At 37.9% G+C, this 23,918-nt stretch overlaps 1 protein-coding gene across 1 annotated transcript in view; it reads right to left on the minus strand.

Annotated features, from left to right (window-relative positions):
* Positions 1-23,918, minus strand: part of LOC117426130 (transmembrane protein 132C-like) — a 120,867-nt gene that overhangs the window by 36,186 nt on the left and 60,763 nt on the right. Inside the window, exon 3 of the mRNA XM_059033143.1 lies at positions 16,543-16,689. Within this exon, the coding sequence (XP_058889126.1) occupies positions 16,543-16,689 (147 nt within the window). The remainder of the gene's footprint in view (positions 1-16,542; positions 16,690-23,918) is intronic.

Consider the following 23,918-nt stretch of genomic DNA (forward strand, 5'->3'; position numbering starts at 1 on the left):
GTAACTGTCAACTGGCGACTAGTGGTGTAATTTGGGAGATCAAACAGGGAAATACCAGTACAGTGGTAATCCCATTCCCTCCTCCCTCCCTCCCTACATATACTCTCAATTATACAGGAGATGGAGTTTCAAGACCCTGTAGTAATCCAGGATGATCCATCAGTTCAATGCCATTATCCTAAAAAGAAAATCCTACAGAATGCAGGTGTAGATTGGTTAGTGTCCAGCAGGTGGATGGGCTAATAAGGAGTATGGTATGCACAAATGATGCCCTTTATTGTAAATTTGAGTACAAGACCTTTGTTCCTGTGAACTACTAGATTACACTGTTGAGGGCAAAATATCTAAAACTGTAATTTAACTGTAACAGTTGGTTAAGCATTACCCACTATTTCTATGGGATTTATAGATCAGGTATGGGCAACTCCAAGGCATATCCTACCTTGAGACTATATAAATATTCCAGGCTATAGGAATGTTTTTGTTAATATAGCCCCAAGGAGTCTCCTCTTATTTTCAGGGCATGTACACCAAGAAACTGATTGTTCTTCTATTTAATTATTATGCTGTAAACGTTAACATTTGCCTGAAATATAGCAGCTGCCATTAACAATGTGCCTTCTCCTCTGAACCCGTCGGTAGCTTTTGAGAACAGGCTTTCTTCCCCTTAAGGCCCCTCTAAGGGCCAGAATAAGAAAGACTTAAATGTCACCGAGAATAAACTGACAGAAAAAATAAACAATTTCACGACCAAGGTAATTTTGTCCTGGGAAAGCCATAATTGAAACTGGCTCCATTGTCCTATTATCAGCCCCAGTGTTTCACTGTGACACTTTCATTTAATCACACCGAGAGATCTGATCTGGATTCCTCCGCTTTCCATCTCCCACCCCTAGGGATCCTTCAGCAGCTAAGAAGGGGCTTTTTATTTCTAGCCATGGCATTTGGACCACGGCTATCTCATCTGCCAGATTTAAGAGTCCTAAGAATACATTTCAAAGCATTTTTTCTTGGCAGCTCAGCAGCTGCTGAAAGATGTAGCAAGGATCGTCTAAAGACAAACTTTTATCCTCTGCTATATCTTCAGTTGTTTTCTTTTTCTTCAAATTTATTTGGGGCATAGCGTTGAAAATATACCTGCATTGAAATGATTGTGTTAATAGCATGCAGATATGGTACCAGACTGCTGCAATGAATTACCAGTGTGCATTGGGTCATACTGTTGTGGTTTTCATTCCAAAATTGAACATGTCAAAGCTATTCTGAAACAGTATTCTCTGGAAGCTATTATGGGGAGATACAGTAATAGTAAACAAAGCCATCGCCATGCATGCATTCATAAGCTACTGCAGTACACAATCACGCTTTGGAATAGGAAATGGTACAATTTCAGATCTTTACAACCTTGTAAACAAATACTCTTTCAAACAGCATCACTATTCACTTCACTTATTCTTCTCTTCAGGCTTTATAAAATGATAACAAACACTCTAGTCTTCTCATGTACAACTGCAATTTCTTTAACTCTGACAACAATAATACATCAGTGGAACAGAATCAATTGCTCCACATTGCATTCACTGAAATACAAACAAAGCACTGTGTGGAACAGGGAGTTTTCTGAGGCACTGTCTGCAGATGATGGCTTTCACTAAGCTGTTGAGAAATTCCATTCCACAGGAAAAGTGCAGCCATTTACATTGAAGTTGCTTCAAGAATATGGTAGACAACCTTTTAAAATATCATAACATGTACAGCAGTACTAAAAAGAAAGTCAGATAGAAAGCCAGACCAGTGTTTCCACAGAGTTTTTGCCGAAAGACATGTACAGATAAGAAGTCACAGTTATCAGAACGGAAGTAATTCTTTGTAAGGGATCTATCTAAACCTTTTGCCTCTCAAGTAATGAAAGAAAGGCAGCCCCAGCCACAAAGTCCTCTTCTCTCTGTTTCACTTTGCTCCAGGTCATAGGAGACACTGGGTCCCCTCAGCACTTACAAGGAAACTGATAAGAAACCCCAAAACCCACCCTAACGGGACCCCTCTAACAAAGAAAACAACAAAGGAAAAGATGTGCCCAGCAGTTGAGATTCAAATCTTTAAAATCACTTGATTAAAACAAATATAGACTTATTTAAACTTAGCACCAAATATGAATAATTTGCTTTAAATCTGTTTCAGAATGCAGACCCCCTCCCTCCCACTCCAAACCCAGTGTTAGGGTCTCTGTGTAAATATCACACTTGGTTTCACCTCATCTTGCTCCAAACAGGCCTGCTTTTTTCAATTTCAAAGCACTGAGCAGCAGATGATGTTTTCCTTTTTCTATTATATGTACATATTACTTTTTTCTATTATTTAAAGAATCCAAGTCCATGGTTTCCCTTGCCAGTGAAGTGAAAAGAACATACATGGGCTAAAAGCAGCTGCTTTTTCAGTGTCTTAAATGTCTGAAAGATTCTCTCAGCTTTGATCATACAAACACATTGGCTTACTACTACTGATCGCCTGATCTGATTTCCTTTCTATTCACTCGTACCTGAATTTGTTAACCATGCATATCAAAGGATCTTCAACCACAATGCTGTGGAACTATAATGGCAGTGTTAGGGCCTGTAGGGCAATGGTAGCATGACGGCAGCTTTAATGGTACAAACATTTAGTGCATGCCAATGTTTTTCCAATGAGATGAACCCATATACACTGGTAATTACCTGCAGAACCATGGTATCATATCAGTGTGATATTTGTTTCCATTGTGTTGCAGGGAATTCTGTGTCTGCCAATGGACTACAGCAGTACCTATTTGTCACATTTGTTTAACTTTAACCTGCACTGTACAGAATCTAATTGCACCATATACGCATACAATAATCCAAGCCCTGATAGTCTCTGGATTGAGTTTATTTGAAACACGGCTAATGCTTCACTAAAATCAAGGCTGGAAGATGAAGTAGTGGGGGGATGTGAGCTGTGACATCCTTCTTTGAGAAGCTAAACTAATACTCATGATGGATGGTTTGTCTGCACCATTCATTTGGCCCACTTTTACACCACAGCAATTGGGTAAAATATTGAATTGCAGCTTCCAAAGAGGCATGCTACAATAACGGTTGCCTAGGTGAAAACAAATGACGTGACGCAGCCTGCAGATAAAAATAACTGGTCTTAGTAGTGTCGACTCCAACACTGTCACCCAGAAACTCACAGAGTGTGCTCTTGATCTGAGTGTCAGGACAACAGGTCGGAGGTTTTTGTGTCACTATTTGCATTTGTTTCCATTACCTCACAGATTTTGCCTTGTTTCTGCCTCTACTTAGTACGCTGTGCTTTTTGAACTGTTATTGCATTTCACAAAAAATTAGTAATTCAAGTAACATATATATAGAGCAATCAATTTAACCTTCAAGGAGTAGATTCAGACGTATTTTATATATATATATATATATATATATATATATATATATATATATATATATATATATATATATATATATATATTACACACACACATTCCCCTTACCTTGTATGGTGTTTGCAATGTTGCAATGTTTCTGTTGCTCTCATATTACATATTTTTTGTCTAGATCTGCCCATGTGGCTGGACAGTCCAGCCTTTCTCATTCTATTCAAATCAGGTGTCAATGTGACTTTTCAACTCTGCTAGCCCCGCCTACTCTACTTCTGTATCAGATAGAAAGTAGGTCAAAGCTCACATTGTCACAGGATGTAGATGGAATGATTCTCCAGGTAAAAGCAGAACAATGGTAATACTGCAGCAACCGAAGCCAGGGCCACTCAGACTGATTGCAAACACAATTAAACAGTTAGCAAATGGTATTTGAAGGTACTTCCTTTTTAATAAAACACAATTTGATTGTCAATTTCCAGCTACTCACATACTGTTGAATTATTTAACTGCATATAAAACTACTGAAAACATATTCATTTTCAAGCTAAAACAATAAATCAAGTAATTAAAACCAATTCACACTTCGAGGCGTGCCTTTGGACTCGCCACACAATACATTTTAATTTCTGTAATTCCTTTCTTTCAAAAAAAAATAAAGACATAATGAATCTAATTCCCATTTATCTTATTCTCTTGTTCAGCATTAAGCAGACCTGGCAATCCGATTCCACATAAGTAACTACAGCAGTTGAATTCAAAGTACTTTATTAATATGCATTAGATGCTTTAAATTAGTGACTTATTTTTTCATCCCCCTGTATTTTAGCTGATCAAGAGCAGCCTGGCAAGAATTCATTATACCATTATAAGGAAGTCTTGGTCTTGGATTAAATATGATGGGATTTAGAGCATACGTGGAATACTGGATATAAAATACAATGTGAGGAGTTTCTATTACCAGCATCATTTTCATGAAGCATTGTACTGGAGTTCCAGCACCCACACTGCATATCAAGTTTGTTATGTACAATTGTCCAGAAGTCGTAGACAACTGTGATTCCAATGCTCCAAAAAGTACAGTACAGAACCAGAGTGCTTTCCTAAGACAGAACTGCATACAGCGAGACGCTCAGAAAAACTGTTTAAATAAACCCATAAACCTATTTACTTTTTATTAAAAATGCCATTATGTACAGGAGAGACCACTTGAAACATCATCCCAAGCACAGAAGCCTTCTTCAAGACAAATGGCTATAGCTGGTAGTTTACATACACTAGTGGAGAAATTATGTATTTATTTTGGTTTGTAAGTTTACATGGATGTACACTGAGATCTTTGCTGTTTTAATATTGAGGTTTGCAGAAGAATATTGGTTTGGCTATTTTATTTTATTTTTAAAGTTTATGCAAGTATGAAATCTTTGTTACAGCTATGGCCAAATGTTTTGCATCACCCCAATAAAAATAACTAATTTTGCTTCATATGGTCGAATGAAACCTGCTGAATAATGTTACGTTAATATATTGAATTACATACTGATTTGTAGTTTTCCATATACTGACAAAAATTGAAAAATGTGACATTTCGAAATCTAAAGCCCCTTTCTGGCTACCCGGGTTACAATCCTGTGTTGTGTGAAACCACATACCTGGGTCGCATCTGGGTTGACCCAGGTCTCAGCGACCCACCTCAGGATGTGGGTCGACACGCTTTGACAGCCGTTCGTGAGCCGACACAATAACAAGCAGCCACGCCTGCGTGAAGATTTCACTTCCACAGGGAACATTTCTGTTTATTCTGTTTAGCCATATTTTTGTTGACTGAGACACAGCATGAGGCAGATTGCAGCAGAGATGAAGAAACATTTGCTCTAATCAACATTTAGGCTGACAGTTCAATCCAGACAAGCTTGGATGGAAGCATCTGTAACAAGCTGCTTCCAGGGCATTGATACACGCATTGTGCACTTGCATCTGTCACCCAGGTCAACCCTGCTTTATCAAAAGCAGTGTGAAATCGCCTAGCCGGCCTGCATGACGCCGTGTCCTGACCAGGGTAGGTTCTGACCCGGGTAGAGCATGCCAGTGTGAAAGGGGCTTAACATGTAACACTGTAGTACTATTATGGCTTCTGGTAGACTTTTGCGAGATCATTGTGTAGTTTCTTTGATTACATGATTTTAAATACAAGATCTAAATTATGTTCAGATAGTTTGGTTTTTTAAATGATGTCTCAATCCTAAAATTCTTTGATTCGATGGAAGCTGAATCATACAGTATAGCTGAGCAAGAAATAAACAGAAATTAGTCCAAACCCCCCCCCCCCCACCCCCCAACCCCTAAAAAAAACTTTGACAGTCAGTGTTGAAGACAAATATTAAAAAAATAAAAATCTGATTGCAAAGTGTAAACATTAATAAATGGAGAGAGATGTTAAGCGCTCCTTGGTGTTCTTTGGTTGAGTTGAAATTGAACAAGGCAACGCTAATTATTTAATTGCTGTGCACAAGATTGAGAATAGATGCCTGCAGGCCTAATATCTCCAAACAGCATGACGTCTGTGCTTGGGCCTTTAACTTCAGGGAATCTAAATACAACAGCTATAAATCTCTGGCTGCCCACCCAAAATGTTAATTCCATTTTAGAACTATTGAAATGTGTCTCACTTTGAGATAAACAATATGGTTATAATTGTAAAATTTAAAATACTAAGATAAAACGCTAGTTTGTAAAAATAGAACAATTAAAAGAGTCTAAAACTAACTGGAATTCAAGACAGTCTTGTGTGGAGACATTAATTAAAAAAAATGTATTCCTGTATTCCAGGATTGTGTGATGCTGCTTGTGCAAAGTAATCTCTTTTATTGTACTGTGTGTGTGTGTGTGTGTATATATATATATTTTTTTCCCCGAGGATAAGATTTTTCTTTTTTTTTTTTTTTTCATAATAAATGAGTTGCCAGTCCCCGTTTGTAAATAAATCCCTATCGAAACAGTGACAGGGTGGAGCCCATTTATATTTATGGCCAGGATATTAAGGTGCTGCAAGGTGCTTAAGGGTGTTTGTCAAACCTTTTTAAATCCCTGATGGCAGCCCTGCCAGGCAGGATTAATGCCTTTCTGTCTGAATAAAAATAAGAATCGCATAGCATTGATTTATTAGCTGGGACACCGTGGTCACAACAGCATTTCAGACCCCCCTCCCCCCCACACACACTTAACTATCAAACTTAGATCAACCCACATACCTCCATAGGGGTACAGGAATTCATGCTACTCCCTTGCAGAAGTTAAGTGTTTTAAACTTTTTGGGTGCAATTCAATTATTTCTTTATCTGAGAACTACAAGCAATAACCAAACGCAGCAAATGTGGAGCTGTGTGTATTTGTATTCATCATCGATGTTGTGTAAATCAAAAATAAACAAACAGATAAATAAAGTACTCAGTATTTCTTCTGTTTATTGAATTCATATCGACCTATATTTTTCTAACATGCTTTTTCGCTCAACTAAAAAAAAAATGGCTCTTTTAAATTCAGCACACTTTCTTTTTTTCTAAGAAATGTATTTATTTATTTATTTTTTAAATGTATTTGCTATGTATCCATTTATACTGTCCAGTGAGCATGGCCATTTATTCTAGGTATGATATCTGTCTGCAGGATGTTAAAAATCATTCATGACTGCCGGAGTGGAAATGTAACATTGCTGTCTGTCGGTCGCATCGCAGGAGAATGATGGCTGTTCCTGGAACAACATTGATTTGCGTCTCAGCAGTCCGTAATATATATCACAGCTCCCAGTCCTACGCACAGCAATTCAAGCCTGTGGCTGCCAATACCTCTGTACCCCTGTGAATTGCTTTGCTTTCAGTCATAGCAGAGCCTGCAGCCAGCTATTGTATGGTCCAAAGAGCTCCTCAGTCATTCATCAGTGGTAGAAATAAAATATGCCACTCAATGCAAAGCAGTTTTGAGCCATTGCACGTTTTACCTTGAGGCTAATTAGAGACACATAATCCACAGTTTAAATTAGTACAGGAGTGATTATGGTGCCAGTAGGATTTAAAGGGAATCATATCATGTTATCACTGTAAGGCTATTCCAAGTGCAATTAACATTTTTGTAGTAACTAAATACAGTATATTGGGCCATATTGCCACTGTGCTCTCATGATGAGGTATGCCTTTATAATCAAAATTTATGTACTATAAATACATCTGTTCTATATTTTCCTTTTCCTTTTAAATAACACTTATTTGTATATTGCAAGTCCCTTATACTGGGAGATGTAACTTAAAAGAAGGGGATTTTTAAATGTCACTTAATAAGCCATTATAAAAACCCATTACAAACCTATCAAATGGTTTCCTAGACATCAACTGGCATTAATCTTGGACTACTTTTCCTGTGTAGAAAGATAAAACAAGAAAAGGTACACAAGAAAACTTTAAAAGAGGAGGTCATTGAGCCACAGTATTCGTTTTGTGTTCACAAGCATAGTTTACAGTCTATGAAACTTAACCACCAGCACTAGGATCATGCAGTGTGTCTTACCAAAGTTAATGAGGTCTAATGTCAGACTTAAATGTTTATTGGCACTAAAACTACAATGATTAGCACGAGAGCAGACGGGCTTCATTAATTTGAAACGCAGAAACTAAAATCAATGGCATTCAATTATTAACTACTTTAAAGATAATTATAATGCAAAACAAATAAACCAGCAGTCTGGCTGGGGTGTCTCTTAAACTGCACATGATTCAGAAGCACCTCCATCACTGTCTACAAACTCTAGAGCAGCTGTATACAAGGACAGAGTGGGAAATATACCCAGGCCTACTGACAAACTGTGCTGTTGTAATGTGAGGGGGGTTATCTATCACAAGGCCTAGTTCTAACCCCTCACGTCAGTGATAATAGAGAAATCAAGTGCTAGTCTGGTGTACTTCCTCACAGCTAGTTCACTTACAACTCAAGAGTTGAAACAGAAAATGTTTTCTTTATTGACTACATTGAAAAAAATAGAATTAAACCTCTACTTCAATATTGAGTAGTTATCTCTTTTTTTTTAAACAGGTGTGTATCTTCCACCTGTGGGGAAAAGCTGAAGAGGTTTAAAAGCTTTAGCTTCTAAATTTGCTCCCCTCCTGTCAAGTGACAGCTACACATATAACCAAATCAACTACCACAGTTCAGCCTAAACCATATGCTTGCAGTTTATGAACCCCAAAAGGGGGTATAGCCCCGTGAATACGTGTAACAGGATCTGGAGGTTTAGGACTGAATTGCAGGTTAAAAAAACAAGCCGTGAAAAAACGCAGGGCCCTGCTTATGAGTTAATGTTTTTGGGGACAGGGTCCTGTATTTCTGACAGCATTTTCAAGACAACGCATGCACACACACACACACACACACACTGACAGAATTGTTTGGAGCACACCTGTGTTTTGCTCAGCTCTGTGCGAGCTCACTTGCCTGCTGAGACTCAATGGGTTTATATGTCTTCTGCTATCTTTCTCCTCTGCAGCTGGAGGACTAAAGAGCTCACGCCAGGCCTGTTGGCAACTTATTCACCTCATAAGAAAGTGGGATTTCTTTCACACTATGGGAAAGGCGGCAGTCGACTAGCCCTCTTGAGCTCTCAAGTTCTGACTCACACCTCAGTCTACAATCTAAGCCACTTAATCTCCCCAGCCAGCAACCACTGACACTTTTGCAAATTACCACCGACCCGGTTTGTTTCATATACTGCACTTGAGACCATGGTAACTGAGCTGATATAATAAAACAATTTGACATATGCCAGTAATCAAAATTTGTACATAAAGTGAAGCTCCACTATCTTCTTGACTGTGATAGAGTTGCGCATCGGATACGCACACAGTGAAATTAGAGACTTCATTAAATGCATGTGACCCAAATCATTACAAATCTTCTGAAAGCTGGATATACAAACAAACAGCTGCAAACAGTGCCCAAATCAACTAGACTGATCAATTTGTTTCACAAATTGTACACTGAATTGTCTGGTACTCCAGTATCCGAGACTCCACAAGTCACTAAAGAATAGACCTTGCTGTAGATATCCATACCCAACATACTTCATGTTAGCTACTGCATTGGCAGTGTTTTGGCTGGTGTTTCTGAGATGCTGTCCAACACTTGTGTGAGTACACCTTTAAAAGTTCCAGAAGCTATATCAGGTTCACCGATTTCACTTATAAAAAGACAAGACTCAGTTTAAATGTCACGGATGGTTAGAATAAAAATCCTTCAGATTTCACCGCTATTCATCAGACACAACAACAGATCTGAGAGTGCCTGAAGACCATTGAAGTCAATAGCTGGGGTTCTTCAGAACAGCACCCAGTTTACCAATTAATCTGACACACTCATCACTCTCGCTCCAGCTAATTCTCATTAATATTGGATTTCTGTTCCCCTGTCTGATGTCTGATCTTCCTCTGTGACTGGAGAATGAGCCCTTTTCAGGTAGTCTATGCGGGTCAAGAGCTGGGAACACTTTATCAGAAGATTGTAACGACTTAAAGATTTTTAAAAGCTAAATAACATGTTCCAAGTCTCAAAGGATACAGATAACTAAGCATATCTATAAGCACATGTAATCCTTAACCAACCAAAACAGATATACACAGACAAACAGCAAGATAAATGAACAAGAGAGACACAAAGACAGACAGGCACATGTTGTGATGCTCTCTGTAAACCAAGGGTGGCCAAAGTTGTCTCTTCCACTCCTGGTCTTTGTTCCAGCCCTGTTCTAAATTGTTTATTTGAACCAATTAAACCTCCATCCAGACCCTGAAGTAATTATATAATTTTACCTGGAGTGGAATGGCCCTACAGGACTGTAATTGGACACCTCTGCTGTAAATAAATGTAAATTGAGTGCATACAGTACTGTACAATTATTTTAAATGGAATAACTTTAACAAATGTATACTGCTACCGTGTTCAGGTTTGACATATGGTACTACAGTGTTCCATTTGTATTTCTCCACCTGATTCGCACGTCAAAAAATCAAATCATGAAATAGCGAGGGACTGCATATTATCTAGTCTATCTAGTTTTTTTTTTTTTTTTTTTTTTAAGGATGATGTCAATGCCAACTTGTTGACAATTATTTTGTACCACACAAGCACCTTCTGTTGACACACTGAGATATTATGCTGTGTTGTTGCTAATCTGTGTCAGATCCTTATGCCCTCACACTGCAGAAGATGCAGTTGGATAAAAGAGTGTTACTAATTGTTCAAATTCATACACATCAAATCATATTGCAGCAAGAGTGACGAAACAAAGCGCTTCTCCGATATGACTGGATATGACTCAATAAACTGAGATCTGGTCATGTGAACACAATCCTTGCCAGGCAGAGTGCAGTGCAGTGCACGACCGTCAGCAGCCACTAAAGACAGAGAAAGAAAAAAAAACAGTCCGGCCGCACTTGACCTACTGTATGAAGAATTTCCAAGGACAAATATTAGGATTTTCTTCCTATGCATTGGTATGCGTGACATTTGCTGGGAAATCGGGACAGTCCCGTCCATATCGGGACTATTGGCATGTACGGTGTTATATAGTACTGCTTTTCATATTGGCCATTCATATATGGACACCAGCATGCAGAATGGCAGCAGATTCAAAGACATTGTCTAGAGTGGCAGCTGTTCAGTTTTTACACTGCACTGGTGGAAATGAAAGAAGCGGTGGATACTATGGGCATGCACAGCATGAGACATCTGATTTGCACAGCAACGCTTTGAGAGCATTCAGTAAGAGTGCTGCTCTAAAAATGAAGCCGCAATGCTCAGGGATCAGCACAGCAAGACAGCACACCTCCATCCCTGAGTGATTAAATGCAGAGGCCAGTAAATGGCTGTGAAATTGGACCCTGTCTGGGAACTAGAGGAATGTTTAGTCCTCGGGTTTTGGCTTTATTCCATCAGCAAGCCTCCAGTTCCACTGGTTAACCTCTGTATCCAACAGTAATAGGATGAGAATTTGCTCTTGGTGGTTGCTGAATGAAACTATAATAAAAGACAATGCCAGGGTCAAAGGGTCACTGTCGCAACTCTTAAAAAGAAACTCTGTCGATGTTGCAAACAGACACATTAGAGTGAAAAATACATTTTAAAAATACAGGCGGGACAAAAAACACATTCATTTGATCTATCATTTAATTATAGAATTCATGTAATCCTAGCCAGCTTTAGACTATATAGTTCTCTATATTCATCCTAAAACCACCAACAGGACACCCAGCATACCTGCCTTTTCTAACAGCCCTAGCCTCTGCTTTCTTTTTTGCCACCCAATGGATAATAAACAAATCACATCTGCAGTTGCAGCCACCTATCCACATATGACAGAATAGCCTGGTTTCGCTCTGGTTTTACTTCATAAACCATAAAATCTGTTTCTATCCTATTTACACAATAATACCATGTATAAGAGACTGTTGCATGCAGGAATGCATATCTATTTCAGCACAGCATCAAAGATCCTTTTCACTGCTGGTGGTGATTAATTCAACTGGTACAATTTGCTAATCTCGCTGGGTCACTCAAGAAGACATGGGGCTGCAGTAGTCCAGACAGATAAATGAGACTCTTGTAGTTAGACATACTATCCCAATGGATTCAGTATAGTAATAGTACAGTAATACAATACAGAAGCCAGGATAAGGCTTGTTAAAGAGTGTTCTTTAAAAATATATACAGTATGTATTTCTTACAAGACCATAAGTGTTTTAAAACATCTTATCAAATATATATTTACAACTTTAAAAAAGTCAATGCTTCGGTACATCCAGGAAAAACTATAGGTTATCCCCCAGGAAATCTGCCAAATCACTATCATCTAAAAATGAATACAACATTTTGTGATGTATAATATCACAAAAGAAAGTTGTGTGCATCTGCATTCGGGGGATTATTAGTTTGGTTTTAATAAACTCTCACTAATCTGAACCAGTTTGGAACAAACCCTGTTCAGATCACTGATTAGTAGTGATTGTGATCTGTACTACACTAAAAATGCCTTGTCTAGTCTTTTCTGTTCTGGACGCTTACAGTATATTTCATTCCTGTGCGGTCTCACAGACCAGAAACAAACACAAAAACAAGAAAGATCTTTTAAAAGCCATCAGAGTGTCATCCTGGAACTTTAAGCGATGCGTTGAACATTAAAACAATAACGCCACCACCAATTATGTTTAGTCATTCGAACAGTGGTCATCAAAATGGAGTGCTCCCGAGTCTGTAATCATCTGCCACATAAGAGAAATTATTTTTAATGTCACAGCTTTTAATAGTCTTTTTCATGTAACCTATTCAGGGAAAGTGATTGACTGTTGACTGTGAGTGACGCCTTCCAGATGCCATAGATATTGAATATGGGGGGGTGGGGGGTGGGGGGGGGGCTAACATTGCTGAAAACACAACAGGGAAATAAATTATTTGGCAATGTAAACCCAGGAGTATTTCTACTGAAAACAGTATATATGAACTTCATCCCAGGGTGCTCTCTGCCTTGTTCTGCCTTCAAGAATTATCTTTCTGCCGCATTTAGAATGTCCAATTATGTTCTTTCACTATGGCAATCCCCACAACAGACCAGGAGAACTGAAGGTCAGAGGGCATCCTCTGATCTCACGACCAAGCAAATCCCCTCTTTTTCAGTCAGAAACTCTACAGCTTCCAATCTAACCACCCTACCAGCCCCTGGAAGACAAAGACCAACACTGCAGGTGTCTGCTTTGAACTCACTGGGCAATGATTTATCAATGATACCACTCTCTGAATGATTTATCAATTATACAACTCTTTAAATGTTAAGAGGTCAATAGCAATCATGATTTATTATAATGATTTTATTAATATGGCATGGAAATAATTAAAAAATACATATCACGATAATTAAAAATGAGTAATGTAGCCATTTACTAATGAGGCTTAATAATGATAAAATATGACCCCTTTTAGTGATTTTGATTATTGATTTTCATAATAACCTCCGATGATAAATCATGATTGAATCATTGACATTTTGAGTCATTCAGATCAGACACCACTATGAGCAAGAGAATCATAAACAAGGAGATATGGAATGACTAAAAAGCAAATTTATTTAATTCACTGTGCAATATTTAATTCCACAAAAACAGAAATCTTTCATAGCTTTCTGTTAACCTGTTCCATGTTGAACAAGTATGTTAAGTATGTTCCTAACATAACATGAGAAAGACCTACACCCATAGTATCAGTTAAAATGCAAGGTTAATATACTGACAGAAGGAGAGAGACAGGTTCTTACATGTACACCCAGATTCAGTAACTTGTAGTAAATAATACAGTTCATACTGACAGATGGCTCCCCCGCTACCATAACCCTGTCACCGAGGATATGCAACCCCAATGGGGAGGGGGAGCAACAGTGGCTGGATATTGAAACCTCAGGCTAAGTGTTCAGCTAAAAAAAAAAAGTTTGCAAATGTTTGCTAAAACCCATTCGTCACACACCATCTCTCCAGTGTGTAGGAAACATGTTCAGTGGTTTAGTAGATTTGCTTGTTTTTGAAAAGTGCACGTAAATATTTAAAAACAACAAAAAAAGTCTTGCTGTTTCACCGTACACCCCATACAGTACAGTATTTTGTTAAGACAGAGAAGACTGCCAGCCCAGTGGAACAACTGGCCTGTATTATTTAATGTTGTTTTGTGAAGGCTACTGCTCCAGTATCACGGGTTAGCTCATTGGCTTGGCTTCAATAAATGCTGGACTCTGTTGCATTTTGTAATGCATGTCAAGGTGGAAATAATAACTGACACTAGTGCAGATAAATAAACAGGAGTTAGGGCTATCATCCCCTGTCAGATATAATAAATGTAAGAAACTGGACACATTACGGCTTGAACTGGCCAGAGCATGATCCTACCAACCCCAACCATGTGACCTCCTCTCTCCCGGCAACAAACGTTAAAGAGACAGAGATAAAATACAGATGACAGCTCAACAGATGAGATGGCAGCTTCTAAAGGAGCTTCAAGTTTAGATTTAAGTCCAGCATCTTTAGGGGTCTTTATGAAGCAATGATGACAGCTAGGGGATTAGAAATGTGAATAGCAAAGATTAGTTATAATACGTTGTCTATAGATGACCATGAACTCCACTTCAATCAATAGGAGAAGGAAGGTTGTTGGTATGGGATGTTCATACATAAATATAATGTTAATCAGTAGTAACAGCTTAGGCTGCTGGTTGTGTATTGCATGTGATAAGTAACTGTGCCTTTACCTGTAAACGTTACATTCTCGCGCTATGCGTACAATGAAATCTGGGTATGGAAGCATGAAAGCTAGAACGATTTTGACTTGCGTTATAAACTTCTGAATTCAGTAAAAGCATGTTTAAGTTTACAGAATGTCTCTAATTTATTTGCAATTTACAACCAAATACCGAACAACAAATTGATTTAGACATGCTTGAATGGTTAAGACCCATTCCACAATGGTTTGGGGATACCCAACCTGTTATATGATTGTGCATCAGCTATGAACCATTACAAATGAGTCAACCCATTTAGGAATTGTCATTTAAATCCATGGAGATTACAAGTAAAACAAAAAAAAACATGATGATTTTAGTGGTCTCAAATTATAAAGTACATGAGATCATTTCCCTGGGGCGTTATGCATATTTAATAATAACACAATATTACAGAAGTACAAAGACCAATACTTGTTTCTTTACTAAAATAGATTACAGTATTATTAAGCAGTATTATTATGATGACTGTTGCACCAACTGCTGTGGTTTACTCTACAATGACCCACATCCAAACATGTAACGTAAGAATTGCTGAATTAATATATTCGTTTTATCAAATACTAAGTTGAACTGAAACACCTGTGTATTGCTGTTTATCTACACATACAATGCAGGTTTATCACAACAAATAATCTGAACAACGCTGCTTCGGGCTGAAAGTTAACCTCCCCATTAATGCAACTGCACTCCAGTCCGTCTAGAGAAAGAGTCCTCCTGATAAGCTTATTAAAGTCCTTTATCTGTGAAAAGGTTTTGTTAATCTAGTCAAATGGCACCACTTTAAATTGGAAACATCTGCACACATCAATATGGAAAAAAAAAAAAAACAACTGCAGTAATAATAATGCTTGTACACAAATCCTGTTAAGATTAGGGATGCCTGTTCTCAAAGAAATGTATATTTTAAAAAGGCAAAGACAGCCGCTACAAGGCTTAGGGCTTTGTAGGCAAAGTTTGCTTGCCCCTGTGCATGTCTCACTAATCCAAAAAATTACACCTGTCAGTGGAAGTTAGATTTATTAACACTACTTTCTGATCCATGGAAAAACTATTAAAACACACAAAGGCACAGGATATCCAGTTAATTAACATCACAACCTTTTGCATTCTGGGAATCAGTTTCTTATTTATGAGATTAATTAAAATATGTAAATACTAGCGTTAGGAAATGACCAAAAGATTTCAAAGTATTTGAGAGCAGGCAGTAAATATGGTAATATGACTGAGCTGATGGACTATTCCATATACAGCGAAGAACAGATAAGCATGAAAAGTAATGATTCCTCCCAGGTCACTTTCAGACATGCAACTGGTTCATTCCGAATTGGACTGCAGTGTGGCAGACAACCGTTTCACTGCCGATAAAGGCATTAGCTGAAAAGACTCAGTGGGGCCTGATTTTGAAAAAAGTTTAATCCTGAAAAAGGTTTGATGTGAGAAAACTAAGTAGAAGCAGCAATAGTAAGTGCAATTGTTAAAACATAAGTACATTTTTTTCGTAGTAACATTTACTGTATTTAACGTTTCTGTCAAGCCAGGTTTTTAACCAAACAACGACAAAAAATGTAGGGTTTTTGGCCAAATCACTACAAATTGTGTAAAGACACTGGCCAAACGAGCCAATCATTGCAGTGATTTGCTTCAAACTCAGGCTGGTACTGTATTAAGAAGTGTCAATTGAACACTTTAATACAGTACATCTACTCGTCTACATACTGTATGTGTGAATATAATCTCCAGGTTGTCAAATTGAGTTTTTAATCCATGACTGTACCTGTTTCCCGAAGTGGCCCCTTTCCTCTGACAGAGGACGGTGATGACAGCGTGCCTCCCATCGTTTCCCGATTCCTGTCTGATAGCCCAGAGGCTGGGGCTGCTGGATCTCACACCCAGGAAACTCACCCCCTTCCTTAACTTCACTCTGTCGTGGAATAACAACACACACACAGTGCATATGTTACTGATCGGCACACAAACACTATATGAGATTTTGCAAATAAGAAAAAGACACAACACTTTTACAGGAAATCCTGCCTCCTCACTCGTCGCTAGTACTATGCATCAATGCTGCAGCAACTATATACGTTTCCCATAGTAAAAGTATAGCAAAGTGTAGTAAAGCAAAGTGAAAGCATGGTAAAGCATACAGCAGGTAAGCATTATAAATAGTTTTGGTAAAGTTATGGTAAAGCATATTAAACACAGCAAACCATGAAAAATATTTAGCATAACCATGGGAAAAGCATGGGAATACTGTAAAATAACTGTCCAAATTGAATGTGGTAAACTTTTATAAGGGAGTTTACAATACTTGGCATACTTTCTTGGCAAGCTCTGAATTAAACGTTACAATTTAGAAACCAGATGCTGGCCATCAAATCCAAGAACATTGATTTCAATAAACTTTTTTTTTTTTTTTTTTGCATACTTCTATTAGGTAACACCACTATGGAGCTGTGTGCAGAAGATGTTTAAAATGACATTATGCAAATGTATCCATCAGAGACTGTAGGCTAAGAAACTGTTGTCAGTGCAACTAATCCTATCAACACACAGCCCAGAAGTGTATACCAGATATAATTAGACAGCTAAATAACTCCTGCCTAAGTCTGGTTGGTTTAATAGTGTAGGCGGCTAGATGCTTACATTTTCAATTTTCTACAGTAATCAAGGGGCAGACTCCAGTCAATAGATTGATACCCATTATAGAAAACTGGCAGTGTTTAAAATAGACCAGTAGCATACAAACAAATTTGAAGCTCAAGCTGTGAAAGGTTCTCCCAATCTTAAACTATACTAATCTTTGTTCAGATTGTTACTGCGTTTTGTGTTACTGTGTTGAAGGTGTGGTTGATTTCAGGATTCCAGACCTTGCCTACTCCCAGCCTGGGTCGACAGCCCCACCTCACCCTGGCTAAGGGGGGTATCTGAGTGGAGCCAGCTGGAATGCAGAGCGAGGTGGTCATATTTTTGTGTCAGCTCAGGAGAGAGAGGTCAGTGCAATCCTACACTCATGTTTTGTCTGAAGCCTGACAGGAATTTAACATCGACACCTCCTGAGAGGAGATCAAACGGAAACCAAATGTGCAGTACAGGAGATGCTTTCAGCACTGCCATGGGTTTGGGCTTGAACCCTGACCTCCTAATACTACAGTTTCTCCCTTTCAGCTAGTACTTAATGAGATATTTGGAGGTCTGCAAGCTATTCTTAACTTTGTGCTACAAGGGTCTTGTGAAACAAAACTCTCTTTCCTACTTTTTATAGTTTAACCCTCAATATGTCTCATTTAATTCGTTTTTTTTTGGTCACACTATTTTAAGACTGCTTTTTTTAGTTTATTGTTAACAAACGTTGTTCATTTTGAGCTAAGGGTTCTAGATTAAGATCTTTATAAACGAATGTAATGGGCAGTGTTGTATGATGCACTGCCGTTACGGATGAGATGAGGTTAAAAGCTCTAATAAAAACCTGACAATTTGCTAAACATTACTACAGTAACAATTTGCACCGATTTCAAATATATGACTGACTGGGAATTGGTGAGTGATTGACTAGGAATTGATAATCCATAGGGCTCTGATGTTTGCAATTTCAGCTGGCCTATTATATCAAATAAAGCGTGGTTGTTCTTTTATACTTCTGTAAATATTAAGATTGGTTTTAAAGTTATTGAAGCTATTCTAAATATTAAAGCAACCTCCTACACAATGTCATCTGGTAGGTGACTCATTTTTAAAAAGCGATTCAATGTTTTATTTATATTTAATCAGCTAAGTTTATATACTAATAGGAAATCCAGCTAGATACAATAAACTGAATACATAACAAAATAAAAATAAAAAATCTCTTTAGGATAGGATATCCATAATGCAAAAGTAAAATGCTGGCGTTGCACCCATACCTTTTCATTAGAATAACCTTTCACAATAACGTACTATTATTCTAACACAAAGGACACTGATAAAACAAGTTATGCCCAATAAACCAAAACAAAACTTGATCAAAAGAAAATCCCAGACTTCAACACCTTTTGTTAAGTGTCAGAAGCATCATCCTACAGTTTCTCAAACTCTGTAAAACATACTGTTCAATTAGGTTGCAATGTTTAAAATGACAAGGCTACATAAACAATAAGCTCATACTCAATCCACGCATTAGACAGCAGTCTTGATAGGAAATGGTGGACCATTAAGTGAAAAGAAAAAAAAAGACTTCTGCACAACAGCATCAGTCTTTGTTCCTGCACAAGTTACTGTGCTCCCACAGGGGTTGAGACTCAAGATTTATGGGATGCAAAAGGACCAGGCAGTAGTTTGCTCAACCAAAACATGCTAAAACAAAAAGTTACAAAATGTCCTTTGGGGACTGAACTATTAAGATATGGGGGCAAGAAATAACCACGAGTCATTACATTATAGTGTTTATTTTCCAATAAACTCGGATGGGTAACATCATTTTAGTAAAAACCTATTTGCTTAAAGTAAATCTAATCCTGCCAACCAAATGAAGAGGCGACTTCCTTCCAATTCATCAGCATGTAGATACAATTTAATTCATTCTTAAGCAACCTCTACACTAATTAAAGTATTATTTACGATCCTGAAACCCGCAGCGCGGGTCAACCGGCACACTCGCAATCAGGGAAGATAGCAAAAGGAGATGCATTTCAGTAATTCATTTTATGAATATAGATGGGCTGAGATATCCATCAGTGTTTTACTTCAGATAGCCTTTGATCAGCTTATAGGGACATATCAGTCAGCATTGTTCCCACTTGTATAATAAAAAGGACAGCAAATACTGTATATACTATAACACCAACAGGGCACACAAAGGTGCAGGTTGCACTATTGTATCAAAACTAGATTATTATGAAAAGAGTGGTTTTTCTGTTTGTTTTTAATTTAGAATTGCATCATTTGTTCTATGCACAGGATCACACACACACACATTATATATATATATATATATATATATATATATATATATATATATATATATATATATATATATATTGTGTTGTTTTTTTTTGACAATTCCTTGGTTTATAATCAGCAAAGCAGAAAAAAGGCCCCTTAAAATAAAGCGTAGGGTAGAAACCTTTAAAGCATGGTTTTGTATTGGATCCTCTTATCAGCTTATAAGTAGAGAAACCAAATTGAAACAGTCACAATCTTGCCTCCATATGAAACTGTTCTGTAAGAATCCCAATTGCTTCAGGTGAACTGTAATAATTTTCTGGGGACCACAGTTTTTAAAACATGGAAGAGAAACACATGCAGGTAAATGAAGAATGTGTTTAACTATTGTATAAAGCGGCCGAGTAAAGTGACAAAATAAATAAATGAAGACAGCCACTCGTATATTTCAGCTTTCACACTGCATTGTTTTTAAAACACCAAAGCAACACGGTAAGCAATAAATCACTGAGCTGTAAATGAAAGCAGTCAGGAGGTGAATGAAAGCCATGATAATTAGACACCCGTGTAAATTCCTTGTCAATAAATAAAGCAGCACCTTCTTTCCTCCATTAAAAATACCTCCAACACATAAATAAAGAACAGTTCTGCACGGTAACAAAAAAGTGACATAATCATTTAGTTAGTAAAAAAAAAAAGCATATGCTAGCTACAGTGGAAATAGAGGACGAGGACCTTGAAAAGGATCTTGAGGTTACAGTGGAGTCATCATTAAAAGTATCTCATGTAATGTGGTGAGACAATTAAAAAGACAAACAGAAAGCGTGGAATACAAGTCTGGAGAGGTTATGCTAAGATTATACAACGTCCTAGTTAGACCCCACCTAGAATACTGAGTGTAGTTTTGGTCACCAGACTACAAAAAATACATCATTGCACTCAAGAAGGTACAGTGAATGGGCTGATCCCAGGACTTACGGACATCATCTATGAGGACAGGTTAAAATAATTATTCAGCCTAGAAAAAAGAAGGGAGTGAAGGGACTTGATTGAAGTCTTTAAAATCATAAATGGTATCGATAAAGTTAACCCAAGACAGGACTTCAAATTGATCACAGAGAGAAGAACAAGAGGGCATACGTGGAAGCTGAGTAAAAGTAAGTTTATAACAGAAGGTAGGAAGCACTTTTTTACACAGTTATAAATGCATGGAATAGCCTACCAGGTGAGGTTGTATGATCTAAAACACTAGGAACATTTAGTAGTGGAAAATGGTGTGATAAGAAGCGACAAGCCTTGATGGGCCGAATGGTCTTTTCTCGTTCTCAAACTTTTATTATACATGTGCATTAATGTTCTGGTTTATTCAAGGAAAGAAACACACTTCTCCAAAAACTATGGAGAACATGAATATTAATAGCACACATGTCTTTTTTTGTGTGATAAGTCAAAACCAGGATTAGCATACTATTGACAGATTAGTCATGTCTTTGTTCTTAACCTGGCATTTTAAAAGCACAGAACAACTATTCTCTTAAATGACATGCACTTTGGTAATTTGTCCCAAAGGAAGACTGTTGCTGTGCAGTGCATAATAAAGAGATGGTAGGGTATACAGTAAGAACTGGGGAGATGTTTCTTCTTGTTGTTACAGCTGCTGGAATCCATTTGAAAGTATAACTAAATCATTAAAGGTGTTACATTTGTTGGCTGGCTCTCATATTATCACAGCCACCGCAGGTGTTCTCAAGCTAGATCCTAGCCTTTGTGATGAAACCCTTTAGCTTTTTGATATGGCCGAGAGAGTATAGGGTTCATAAAATGTTCTTTAAAAAGTCTCCACATTTCAAGTCTCCAGGGGTTCCCCTGGTGCTGACAGAAAATCAATATTTGTTGCACACTAATATTGAGCTGTTTAAAATCAGAGTGGTATCCTTCAGCATTCTGTTGCACACAAGAAAATGTGTTGTATACATTTTAATTTATTTCATACAGTGTGTGCGTTGAAATGTAACATCTTGTTTACAAGCACTTACGTAACATTATTGCATGGTAGCAGGTATCCAGATTACGCTTGTTTGCTTTTTTTTAGAATAGAATATAAAACACATTGTTACGGGACCATCTTCCAAGGCAGCAAACCAGCACATTGTTGGGAACCCTAAGAAACGGATGTTACCAAGATACTGACCTGGGAGGAGAGGGGAGGGACTACTGGAACCTGGAAGGAAGGGGGAGGGGCTACTGAAACCTGAGAGGAAAGGGGAGGGGTTACTGAAACCTGGGAGGAAAAGGAAGGGGCTACTGAAACCTGGGAGGAAGTCTGACCATTAGGAGTCGCTGAAGAGGTGAACTGTACCCAGCTGATTTTCTTCCAGGTCAATGCAGCGCTCATCCAAGATCTGCAACAAACCACACTCCCCTGACTCACTACAGATAGCAGAGCTTTCTACTCCCACCAACTCTGCAGCAACCGATTTAAAATACAAATCACAAATTGAGCTAAATTGAATCCCCACCCCAGGGGCAGCACCATCTATCATATTTTATATTAGTACTGTTCCTTAGCTATTTTTACATTATTACCATGTCTGCATCACAGAACAGTATAACAAAAGTCCTCCCTCTCCACTAAAAGCATGGGCCAGCCAAGGTTACAGCTAAAAGAGTTTGATAAATAGAATGGTATACATATATCTTGTAAGAATGCAAAGCATGAATGTCAGTATTTAAGAGAATGCTAGAAATAATGTATGATGTTCAGCTTAGAAACCCACCAATTTGCTGTATGCCACTGCATTTTTACTGCATTCAATGAGTTTAGGATTAATAAAGCTTTAAATGGATGTGGTATTTAGATCTAGTATTCTTTAGATTGTTAAAATAGCCCCTGGAGACACACTAGCAGGGGGCTGAGACATGTATTGTCCCTTTTATTCCACTTAATTACTAAATATCTTGGTATCCCTTGGTATCTTCTTTAAATAGATGCAAAAGATGTTAAGGATCGACTCATCTCACAAGTGCAGTCATACCCGAAAATGTTATCCATTTTAGAAATGTGGACTAGAGGTGTGGTTCTTGTTTTATTATTTTTCCATAGTCCTTACCCCTTATTCACTAAATATCTGGGTAATTGTCTCCTCTTCAAATATATTCAAAAGATTTGACACCACGCTCGCTTGCAGTGTGTGTGGTCACTGGTTTGCATCCAGCTTACGCTGTGTTAAACATACTTTTACATTTCATGTGCACAGAAATTGAACACCAATAAACTTTTCTTCTTTAAAAATTCACAAACTCTCTAAGCCAGGGGTGTCCAATTAGTGCTTATTAGAAGCTTAATTGGTCAAATTGATTAATTTTGGGTACAGTTGGAAAAAAACCAGAAGAAAGTTATGAACAAGAATAATAACATCTCCAAACCATCCCACTCACCCTGACCACAGAGGAGGACTTTGCAATCATCATCCAGAAAAAAGCCTTTGAAAAACCCTTATAAATAATGATAGGGTAGCTCTGGAAATGGTACACTGTCTCTCAGTGGATATATCCTGTACAACTATCAGATTAAATAATATAAAAAAAAATACTATAAATTCAGCAGTTTGAAGTCTCGTCACGGAAAGGAGAGGGACTCAGAGGAATCACGAGGTAGGTCTGGACAAGGGTGGTGTTCTCATTAGAATACGTTTTAAATCCCTTGACTTGAAAAAAAAAAAAAAAACACAAGATAATATAATATATAATATTAATTTCCCACTTTTTTTTTTAAAATCAAACCTTCGTCCTGGTTTTCTCAAAGGCTTTGAAAGCTTTTTACACATTTTATTTTATTTTTTACACTTCAGCAGCTCTCCCTTGGATGAACCGTGTAGTTTCTTTGGTTTGTTGTTTTTTTTTTCTTCTCTGCCTGTCTTTTTTTTTCAATCACAGTTGTCAGCTGGAGCTGAGAGGATGGGTGGTTTAAGGCACCTGATAGATATTCACTGAGTTTGTGGAGACAACTTCAGGAAATAAAGTCCCGAACCCCTGAGTATGAAGAACAAGGAGGGGGGCTCTCACAATGCTGCAGAGGAGGAATAATTTATGGTAAACGGTGAGCCCAGAACAAAGCTGCTTAGGACTGAGCCCCGTGACAGAGCCAAGCAGTTACCCCACACCCCGCTGAGGTTCTCAAGTCGCTTTATCTGCGCAGAGACAAGGCCACGGCGCCTGCTCTTATAGCCA

The sequence above is a fragment of the Acipenser ruthenus genome, chromosome 11, assembly GCF_902713425.1.
Source record: "Acipenser ruthenus chromosome 11, fAciRut3.2 maternal haplotype, whole genome shotgun sequence".
Lineage (NCBI taxonomy): Eukaryota > Metazoa > Chordata > Actinopteri > Acipenseriformes > Acipenseridae > Acipenser > Acipenser ruthenus.